The sequence below is a fragment of the Neodiprion lecontei genome, chromosome 2 (genome assembly GCF_021901455.1).
Source record: "Neodiprion lecontei isolate iyNeoLeco1 chromosome 2, iyNeoLeco1.1, whole genome shotgun sequence".
Classification (NCBI taxonomy): domain Eukaryota; kingdom Metazoa; phylum Arthropoda; class Insecta; order Hymenoptera; family Diprionidae; genus Neodiprion; species Neodiprion lecontei.
Window position 1 is genome coordinate 4,146,292 of NC_060261.1, and position 11,811 is coordinate 4,158,102.

Sequence of the window (11,811 nt, forward strand, 5' to 3'; positions counted from 1 at the left end):
CGCTGACCGCATACGTCAAAACTTAAAGCTCAATCCAGATGTACGCGATGCAATTCTACAAACATTGTTCGATGTTTCGTACGCTACACGATTATTGAAATTCACTCAATAACTGTCTAGAGTTGTGACGAAATTACAGTTTACAAGCTTCCCCATTGTGTTGCTGGTTACTCAATCCAATCGCTCCGTTAATTAGCACTAATGACTTGTTGCGAGGTTAGTTTTCGTTGTGAATAACACTCCGCCCTAATAGGTACGTATGTCTCGGTATTGTTCTGACTAATTCATCCAGACTGTTTTGTCCCAGCTAATCTTTGCCCCGATGTAAATTGTTTCGAGTAATCAGTGGAAATGAATAAAGTGCCGGAACTGGTCAGTGTGCAACACTGTTCACATCTCACAAGCAGATTTTGAATGTTCAAACGAAACCTTTTGCTTATTGTCTTTAACATCCACAGCTTACGACTCTTAGAATGTCCAGTTCAGGTAACAGCGTAGGTTGCGTGAGTGAGGTCACTCTAGCTATTAGTAAAGAGAGGAACTCGCAGCCTGATGTCTTGCGAACGATTGACAGTCCAGACTCTGATGGATCTGGTCATTCCAACTCTTTTACCGTACAGAGATTCAATTATCCTAATCAGACCAGTCCTAACAGGAACACCGAAGCTCGTTATCAACCGTCGTCTAATAGCGACTTGCGAATACCAATTGTTGGCTACGAAGTTATGGAGGAACGAGCGAGGTTCACGGTGAGAAATGAAATCTTATCCGTAACCTGCTTGGTTAAGTACAATAGAAGTCCTGAATCGTTGCTGCAAAAATTATTACGAAACTGATGAAAAACGTTCTAGAAATTTATCATTCAATCCTGTTTCCTTATGTGTTGTTTGACCTGTGTTACACTTACAGGTGTACAAATTGCGTGTTGAACCGAGACTTGGAGAATGCTGGTTCATTTTCAGAAGATACACAGATTTTGTTCGACTTTTGACGCAGTTGAGAAGACAGAAAGCTTCGACCTCCCATTTATCTTTACCACGAAAAAAATGGCTGGGAGATAATTTTGCACCTAGCTTTCTCGAAGACAGAATAAGAGGGCTACAAAATTTTGTAAATGGTATTTTAAACAACACCATTCTCATACAAATACCATGTGTGAGAGAATTTTTTTGTCTGGATGAGCCACCTGCACTTTCAGACACTGTCGAGGAATCTCGAGTAAGCACTTATCGGATTATTCGGCCACTATCTCCTTAAGAATATTGTAGCTGTTAATAAGTGTTCTGGTTTGTGTTTTATTTTTAAACAAATTTTGACGATAGACTCAAACTGAACTATCTGATAATTTTTAGGCAATTTTCGAGGCCCTGGAAGACACAATTTATCATCTACGCCAGCAACTTAGAGAGCGAGACGCTGCTCTAGCTATGGAATCAGTTAGAACTAATGAACTGCGACAAAAACTACAACATATCATAAGGTAAGTAGTTAAATATGTGAGAATCATTAAATTTGTTACGTTGAAAACTTCGGTTGATGGGACAAAAATGCATGCCCCAAAAAATTGCAAATATATGACATAGTCTTACAAATATCCAACATACTTCAGACACTTTGGACACAAGTTAATTTTTATTACAGCGTAACACAAACATGTTCAAAGTGTGGGACCTCACAACCATTAGCATCAATTGATTGATGTTAATTCTATTACCAATTACCGTGATATTTTAGTAAGTAAGTGTTATGTTACTGTTCTTCACGTTATGGATGATTAAAAATAATATCTAGTTTTTATATTATTATTATTATTATACGTATCTAGTAGCTAAAGGTACTTGAATCTTTACGAAAACTTTATATCAGAGTCCACCTATACAGGAAACGTTGTTATATAAATTTACACGTGTATAGGTATGTTATTATTATTGATAGGGTTTTCCAATTTATGTTGCTCCAAGAATACAAATCTAATACGTATTCGCACTTGAAATTTTTATTGAGAAGACTGATATGCGCTACGAAGGCTTACTTCCTATACATTGCATCACCATAAATTTGTCAGTGAAAAAATAACTTACCAGCCGCAGCAGGTTCATCGAATTTTACAGATCGTATAAAATTTGCAAACTCGCTTTTGAATGTTTTACAACTTGGTGAAACAAAGATAAAGGTGACGGCATAATACGCTCAATAATAAAGAAAATAAATGCAAAACCCTATTTTTCCGTAACGTTACTATAGAATTTATAGAATAACTATATTATATTATAACATATCTGCAACGGAAATTTTCGAGGCAATATTATCGTTATAAATAAAAACCAGCAACTTGACATGGGAAGTTATTACACGTAATATAGCGGTGATAGGTAGCTCTGATAACAGGCTATGAGGATTTGTATGATTTTTTGAGGCATTTGAATATTTTGTCTTGTTTTTTAGCTGACTTAACCCACGACCGTACTAACTTCCCATTTAGGATAGGAATTATTTTATTTATTGAAATTTTATATAAGTTGACTACATTGAATTTTTATAAAAGGTAAACAAAAAAATCACACTAGTTTTAGTATACCTTAATGAATTGTTCTTTATTGTCGTTTGAATAATTCAACAAAATATCAATTATTCGTTGATGGGTAGCAACGGTCGGATGTCTAATTAATATAAGTTTTACTGAAAAATTTGTGGCATACAAATTGCAGTAACGACTTTTATGGCTTCAAATAATCATCGCTGGTCAAAATCATTATCTATTCGTCATAAATCACACTCTTTCGTAATGCTTGACATATGCAGCTTATTCAATTTTCCTTATAATTCCAAAGATAGTAGATATATTTTCTCACCTAGTTATTTTAGGAATAAAGTTGCGTCAATGGATTGAAAAAAAATCACATTTGCATAGACAAATATCAAATTCCACGCAGGCGTTACTTTGATTTAAAAAAATCGCATTTGATGATACATCATCAGGATAAACTGTCAAATAATTTTCTAGTATTATCAATTTTGTACAACTGATTATTCTTTCGTAGGAGTTACCCGATACGGGACCATAAATGAAATTTGTACTTTACAAACTGTAATCAACAATTTGTATGGGTTGTACGCCTAACGTATTATTATCACGATGTCAGCGTGAGTGAGCTTTACACAGTTCATAGATTTTACGAAAACACCTTTATAATTGAATTAGAATCATGGAAACAATACCCAGTGATTAGTGAATTGAGTAAAAACTATCTGGCAAGTGGTAATATTTCTAAGCTGAATAAGAATAAATAGACGTATAAGATTTATTTTTATACATTTCATAATGGAAGTTTGATATAAGGTGTTATAATGCAATGTTTTCGTGCCTTATGAAATATATTCTAATGCTACCTGTTTGGATGAAAAAAATAGGACCATCAAAAATTCTAATTTTTATCCCAATACAATCGGTATAAAAATTAAGATGGTTTTGTACTACAATGTTTTGCCTTCGTTTTCTAACAACCAGCCTTTAAATAGAAAAAATAGAAAAATAAAATCACGAGAAAAATCGAGTATCATTATCTATAATGTACGATTTCCATGCTCAAGCATAATTGAATTGTCAATAAAAAGAAAAAAAAAGATTCAATATTAATTTTTGGTCATGATATTTTTACCCGTTCATCTTACATCAGCACACAAATAAATTTTCCTTCAATTTGAGTAAGTGTTTAAATAGCAGTGTTCTTACATCACAGACGTGTATCAATGAAATGATTGCCTTAAAATTAAACATAATTTACTATAACTTGATAAATTTCTTATTTGTTCAAGCTGATGACTATTATTGTGTGGCAGCACAGCAAATCAACAAGTTCAGGAGGTTACATACAATCTGGTCACTCCAACACTATAGTTAATCGCCTTTGTTTTCCATCTTTCACTACAGTCATTTTCATCCACACGAATCGGTTGTCGAATAATACAGATTTTTGTACCATGATAAATTCAACCAGAAATATTTTAATCAGTCTTTTCTATCCGGAGAAGCGACTAGGCACAATACTTGCACTGCATAGGTGAATTTATCTGAAAGCAGAAAAATGGTATCAATTTTATTTTACAGAACGAATACCAATGCGGCAGTTAGTCTGAAAAAGAGGATATATCTTCAGAATTTATACCTCGAAAACCAATTATTCAATTCAACTCGGGTTTACTTTATTCGAAAGTATGTTACATCGAACTTCGTGTTCACATTTTCTATCTTTAGCGTGACAAAGCAAATTTTTTTGTTCTCCGTAAAGAGAGAATGATGACAGTTTGAATATAAAATTAGATATTTTGTCCTAAGTTTCCGACTTTTTTATTTTGTTATAAAAAAATATGACGTTCGATGAAAAAGTGGCATCGTGGAAAAGAGGATAATCTCGATGTTCAAAAATGCTGATGTCTCCAAATTCGAGGTAGTAAATCGGTTGAGCCGTTTTTGAAATATCGTGGAAATCAAGAACCATATCCGGGCGATATGGTTGACGTTAAATTGTCAATAACAATATCATAGTTTCCGTTGATTGATCCTGATAAAAATAAATAATAAGAATACATAAAAAAATTACACGCAAACGAAGCTTGACGTGCATACCTTTGGATAAAACAAATCTAAATATAATTGGTTACCAGGATATAAATTCCCAAAATATATTCCCTTGAGAAAACCGCCGAAATACTTACCCAAAAACTTGTCATGTCTCTTCTTGTAGACGTAAGGGTAATGAACCGCGATACCGATGAGCATGAAAATCCCAGCAAAAGCGTACTTGGGGGAGGGATCCTTGACGATTGGCATGATCGATAGGAACAGCGAAACGCAAAAGACGAGCCAGGGTATGACGATCGGAACCTTGTAGGGTCTTGGTGCATCGGGTTTGGTGCGACGTAGTACGATTAGGGCGATCATGGCGAGTCCATAGAAGAACCATGTAAGAAAGCTGGCAAATTCTATGAGGGCGATTACATCCCCGGAGACGATGAACACGAGGGTGATCAGCCCTTGGAGCGCCACCGCTGCTGCTGGGGTCATCTTCTGTATGTGGATGAAGCTGAAGACTTCCGGAACGTGTCCCTGCTGCCCGGCGACGTAACAGAGCCTCGAAACTCCGAACTGCATGCTGAGGCCGCAGCCGAAGGTGGCGACGGCAACCCCCAAGGGTATCGCAAAGCCCAACCAGGATGGGAGCGCCCTTTCAGCCCATAGAACAGCTACTGCTGGGGCGGAGGACATTTCGGGTACCGTCAGTACTGACATGTACATGAGGTTGACGGCGACGTAGAGCAGCGTCACCACGGGAACAGATATCAAGATGCTTCTGAGGATGTTGACCTCAGGCCGTTTCACCTCCTCGGTGACTATCGAGGCTGCTGTCCACCCGTCATAGGCCCAGAGGCCGCTGTAGAAGGCGAGGGCTATGTTGCCCGGGGAACGGGTTGTGCCCTTGAAGGGCTCGGTGAGGAGCTCAGTCCGACCTGACGCGAGCCAAACGAGCCCACCGCCGATGATGAGGATGCAAACGCCGACCTTGCACATCGTGAAGACGTTTTGGACCTTCACATAGAGCTTGACGCTAGTCAAATTTATGAAGGTCATCAGTCCGAGGGCAGCGATGCTCAGCAGCAGTATCACCTTGTGCATAGATTCTTCGGGGACATTTTTAATGTAGCTGGAAAACGGCTGCACTATGTACTCCGCAAAGGTCAGAGCTACCACCGCCACTTCTACGGGACGAAGCGCGAAGACGAACACCCAGGAGCAGAGGAACGCTGGAATTTCACCCAAGTATCGATGCAGCGGGGCAAACGCCTCGACGAAATAAATGTACTCTGCTCCGGATCGAGGCACCACTGTACCAAGTTCTGCGTAACCGAGGGCCGCCAGCAACGATACCATTCCACTTAGGGCCCAGATTATCAGGCAGAATCCTACCGATCCTGATCTCTCCAGGGCGCTTGTTGGCGAGACGAATATTCCCGACCCTGTGGAAGGATTTAAGTGCTTACAATTACTCTGGATTTTTCAAAAATCGATTTTTTTTTTACGCACAGAAAATTTCATGTCGATCCAACAAAATAATATTGTGGAAGTTACGCGCACATTTGCAAAGACGCCCCGGAGCGTTTGAACGTGCTTGTGAAACTTTGAACGTATTTTTCTCGAAACTATGTTTTCAAAGTCGATGAGCAGGATTTCTCGGAAACGGTTGAACTCATATATGTGTCTCAAATTTTTACACAAGCTGTATGAATATGTGTTTCAGTTCTTGATCGAAGGTTTTTTGTCACCGATAAATATTTACCATTTTATAAACAAATCGTGGCGAAAATTATTTGGGATAATCGAAATTTTTTTCTTGAGAAGTGACCGCTTCGTTAAAAATTAATATTTTGCTTATTCCTTTGCTCAAAGACTAGATAACCTTATATTAACTAAATATGTTAGGTTTTATCATTTTGTATGATACAGTATAGGTATCTTGCTCCCGAAGATTGTAGCTTTGTTAATCATTATTTTTACAAATCAAAAATATCAGAATGAAGTTCAATGTTGCTCTAATGTGTATACATATAAATTTTTATTTTAATAAATTGAAATGTGTCTTTATAAAAAATCTTGGGAAAATCGGTTTTTTCGGCCTCCTAACTATGTATAACCCCTTAATTAACGAAGGGACAACATGATAATGTGGTTCTGACTTCTTCGTTAACCTCGAAACTGATTGAATCAATTAATTCGGTCACGTCAGTAGTATAGTAAGGTCGATTCTGGGTATAGATTTCTACTACCGACACTTATCGACATTTTCCCCAGACTCAAACCGTTTTCTGCGATGACATAACAGCGATCGAGATCTGCGGTACCGACTCAAAAGTCAAAATCACGCTACCTTACCAACAATCTCACTGTCATCCCCCCCTACTGAAGGTCGAGGTAAATCCGCGACGCAAACCCTTTTGTTCTTCGTACAATCAGCCTGCCAATCTCAGGAATATTCTGGTTAACCTTGAACAGCTTCCGGTGGAATATCAACCACTCTACATTCCATAATTAATGGTTCCGAGAATTGTTTTCGTCAACCTGGATGCTGGTGTGATATCGACTAGTCAAGGACAAAGTTAAAACCTCAAGACCTGCGGAATTGGGTTACTATCGCTCTGAAATGCAAAACATGATATGCCAGTCCTGTACCACACTAACCCACATACGTACAGCTCACTCTATAAAAAAAAGAGTTCTCATCACGGGAAGCGATCATTCAAGTTTCAGCTAAAGATGGAATCCGCAAAATGTTTGAATTCGATCAATATCATGGCATCTGCGTACAAAATCTCCAACAAATCATCTTCAATAGCAGAAATTCAAAAATGAATTAAATTTTGAGGCTTTTGAACAAAATTTTTCAAAAGGTATCAACGGTTGGAGAAAAAACGAGAATTATCACAACGATCGGACTCTTGAAATCTCTGGCGGAAAAATTCAAACGTTCTCAGAAAACGGGCGAAGGTACGCACAAACAAAAAAGAAGCGATTGAGTACACTAGGACGAATTGGAGTCTGCTTTTGAGGGAAGAATTAGAACCGGATTCATCGTCAATTTGAAACATAAAGACGTGGAGAATTTTTTAGAAAACGTAAAGGAACTTGCGGTTAAAAGACTGAACAACGCTTTACAGAAAGCGAAGAGTTTAAAAGTATACGTTATCCTAGCTTGTAAATTTGAAGTAAAAAAAAATGAGTACATGGTTGAAGAAATCAAGTTTTTTAACACAAGAAACGAAATCATCCTATATTCAACGAATATTTAACGAATGGTTCGTCGAAAATGCGACATACCGATTGTTAACAAACGTGGAAGATTTTAAGGAAAAGGTTTCAGACTGATCGTTGGTTGAAATTATCAATCTCACCGTCAACATTGACAAGTAGATGCCACTATGAGGTAGTTTGCATACCTATACCGCGGTACCAAAGTGTATTAGAGATAAGATGGCTGTGGTAAGCATCTGCAACAACGATTCCCACTGCTTGCTTTGGTCGGTCACCGTACCTTTGTCCCCAACCAACAAGCATTCTACAGAAACCACCTTATACCCACATTACAACTCAGTGCTACGGTCTGACGACATAAAGTTTCCAATATCTCTAGATAACAACAGCATTTCGAAATTTGAAAAACTCAACGGATTGTCCGTCAATGTTCATGGTATTGACCAAGATGATAGAAAAAAAAGTGGAATAGTACCGATTCACTTGAGTCAGAATAAGTATGACAAACCTGTAATTGATCTTTCGATCGATACAAATTGTTGGTCAAGCAGCGCGATTTGACCTCTGGTAAATAAAATTATTGGTAAGGCAGCGTGATTTTGACCTTCGGGGCAGTACTGCAGGTGTCGATCGTTGTGATGTCATCGCAGAAAAGAGTTTGAGTCTAGGGAAGGTATCGGTAAGTGTCGGTATTAGGAATCTATGTCAAGAATCGGCCTTGCTATACTAATACGCATACTGGGAATAATACTGTATATCGCTTCACGTGGGGTCTGGATTAGACAAATTGTAGATATATGCTACCATGAATTAACAGTTCAAATGTACGGAGATCCAAAGAGTTGCGCACAGATAAATTAGTCGTTTGAAATATATGGCACTGTGATAACGATTAGCTTTATATTTCGAGATCTGTCTGGTACAAAATATTCGCAATTGATTCCTAGATATAATTTCACCGACGATTCGTTCAAGTATTTTGCAACGTATCACGTCTTGCACTTGTGAATATAATCGCAGGGTTACAACTATGATGATTAGTGTCAATAGCACTTTTGTCCAATGACCATATTTATTTCATTATGCAATTGATATCGAAATAGAAAAAAATTATCAACGGGTGTTGAAAAAAAAATGTATATCATGATTTAACAATGTTGCATATGTTGCTGTGTATTAATTAATTATAACAGGATGTGGATAAATCGCTGCGGCTTTGTACACAAGGTGGCAGATGTCAGTAGACCTTGACTTGCGATTAGTACCTACTATATAAATTTGTAACATTTCGTTGATATTACGAGCGATTCTAATGATTGTGAAGCCTTTTTACACAACCTGATTCACTTCCAATTGATAATATCTGTACCTGGCGTTTAACACGCGCGATATCTCGACTTATCTTTCCGTGTCGTAATATATGTAAAAGACTTTCAAGAAATTAACATTTTTTTAATAGACTGGAGGTAAATATTTCTACATAAAAATCGAAGGAACAAAGATAGAGCGAATCTAAACATACTAGATCAATTGAATTTTATTTACGTAAAAACATTCCCTCCGAATTTCAATCTCGACTTGGTTGTGTGAACAAAGCCGTTACACAACAGTATTTTATTTTTATCAATTTAATGTTAGTAGATTTCTAATTTATTTATAATCATATCTAAACTCACATTTCGGTCATTAAACGTACTATAAAACGGAACTTGATAAGCAAACGAATGTTTGAAATGTAAACAATAATATATTATTATAGTCACAATGTAACGATTCATTATACAATTCAGTGGTTTCGCGCCTCCAGTTTGAAGAACGATTATCATTGAAGAGACTTCATACACGTGATTCATGATCGAATGAACAATTTATAATCTTAATAAAAATGAAAAGGAATACGATAAAATATTCATTTTGAAAAAAACAAGAATTTGATTTTCGTACCAATCATAACAGCGATGATCATATTAATGGCGCTGAATAGTCCCAATTCTCGTTTTAACTCCACCTTCTCTTTATCCTGTACGATAGCATGCGTCATTTTGGCGTTAAATTATTTTCAATTTAAATATAACCACACAAAAAAAAACACGATATATATTATATACGTATAAATAACTAAGACACAAAACTAATGTGACAAGAACGAGTAAAAATTTGCACAAACTTGCTCTGCTAGCTCAAGCTTTGAACTATAATTCGCAAAACGCGGAACCACTTTGCTCAGCTTGTGTATTTACTCGTTATCATAAGGGGGCTGTTACATTCAGTCATGAGCCAATAGTAGTTGAATTACGTCGGATCATAACTGGGCTGACACTGACTGTTGTACCATGTGGTGTCTGGTATTGAACTATTAATTATCACTAGTAGTTCCTTTGAACTCAACAATCAAATCATTTCAGCATTTCTTCTCCTTTTTTGTTGATTTCCTGCCGGGGAATCAATAGAATTTGTAATATTTTATTAGGTTAAATTACATCGTATATTTTTTACTTTGTTCGCTACATTTAGGGGAAAAAATAAAGAACACCGAGCTATATATCTTTAATGTTAGACGCATATGTAAGAATGCGGTTTTCAAGTTGTATAAAAAGTGATAGTTTTTCGAGTGTAATTTTACGGAAAATGACGTTTCTTATTTCGTTCGCGAAGTATGTTTCAGCTAGCCTTCCCCGATTGTTCGAAATTGCGATTTGCTGATTCTTGGTTGCATCATAGATTCATTCGCAGATATCGGCAGCGTTTTGGCATTGTGTGCCGATGTATATGTATATATACACAGCATGCGATCGCCACAATTTACCGTCAAAGAGTTTGTTCTTCCTTTTTTTTTTTTCTCCAGTACTTGAGATAAGATATTAGTTGACGACTGTCACCACAGACGTACCGCACGGCTGAAAACGAGAATCCAAGATGTGGAAAACCGATATTATACAAGTATATTAGATTTGCTTGTCAAGTAAATCCTCGTGGCGTATGTTTTATGAGTGCTTGGCTCACAGATCACTGTAAATGATCTATATAAACTAACGAATTATGTAAAGTGTGGAACCAACTCGATTGATAAGTGTACGGATGCACGAGTATAGGTGTAGCGATTGGTTGTACAATGACAAACGTTACCGTCACATAAACATATCGGTCCCCGTTCAAATTTCTGCCTATAAAATAGAAAAAGTCTGAGACTAGCGTGACGCTTGAGTTGTATGGACACCTAGTTTGCACGCAGTTTATTAAATTATCTTGTCCTCGATATGGACCTTCGAAGAATTCTCGTACGACATCTCGAATTCTTATTTACCTTGCAGTAACATTAGGTAGGATTGTCCGGCGCTCTGTAATTGCGCACATGCCTAGCCGATATGTTGATTCTAACACTTTTCGTACTGTGTCGTATGACTTTAGTGTATCGTTCACCCGGCGAGCTTTCAATTAGCGTACAACGTCCTCGAATTAGACTTGCTATCGAATTGGATCTTTGGTTATATTAATTTGCATTTACTGATTGATGCTCAGTTATATTTTGTGCACTTTGAGTAATCCACGTTTCTTATTCAACGTGAAATATAATTATTACACCTGGATACGATCCCTAAAAGCTTCTGCAAGGTTTGATTGATTTGAAAAAAGTTTCTTTAACACCTTGTCACATACTTTTTCTTATTTACGTGATGGCTGTACTTTTCACAGTGCAACTAAACCTTTCTCAGCTTGAAAAGAATATAATGAGGGTTGATTATTTGGATGAAAATCAATCTAGATCACAATTCGCTTTTATCGGACTGCCGCACTCTTTCAAATTCTTGAAAATTTCGTTGGCGCCAATTAATTGGATGGTCACCAGAAGAACCTAAGCTACACGCAGTCGGTATTGTTGACCTCCTCTCGACTTGGCTGTGCAACAGGAAGTACTTTACCGATCGAGGCAAAGTGCATCATCACGATAAGAGGAAATGAAGGAGTGACGTCATCTCTCGGTACGTTTATGTACTACGTCAAAAATT

General features: G+C 37.2%; 2 protein-coding genes across 3 annotated transcripts; one reads left to right on the forward strand and one right to left on the reverse strand.

Moving 5' to 3' along the window:
* The first annotated feature begins 7 nt into the window (after positions 1–7).
* Positions 8–4,874, forward strand: LOC107222739 (sorting nexin-16). 2 transcript variants are annotated; one of them, XM_015662237.2, is made up of 5 exons: positions 11–253; positions 459–749; positions 910–1,218; positions 1,353–1,480; positions 1,642–3,637. In XM_015662237.2, exons 2-5 carry the CDS (start codon positions 474–476, stop codon positions 1,697–1,699), a joined length of 771 nt encoding a protein of 256 aa, XP_015517723.1. In that variant the 5' UTR covers positions 11–253; positions 459–473; the 3' UTR covers positions 1,700–3,637. The 2 variants fall into 2 exon arrangements, with proteins under 2 accessions (XP_046586537.1, XP_015517723.1); XM_046730581.1 differs by lacking the exon at positions 1,642–3,637 and adding an exon at positions 4,746–4,874 and having other exon boundaries at positions 8–749.
* On the reverse strand, positions 3,377–9,977 carry LOC107222731 (b(0,+)-type amino acid transporter 1-like). The gene is made up of 3 exons (XM_015662219.2): positions 9,749–9,977; positions 4,717–6,015; positions 3,377–4,071 (listed from the first exon to the last, which is right to left on the reverse strand). The coding sequence occupies exons 1-3, from the start codon at positions 9,843–9,845 to the stop codon at positions 4,010–4,012; spliced, it is 1,458 nt and encodes a 485-aa protein (XP_015517705.1). The 5' UTR covers positions 9,846–9,977; the 3' UTR covers positions 3,377–4,009.
* Positions 9,978–11,811: the final 1,834 nt, after the last annotated feature.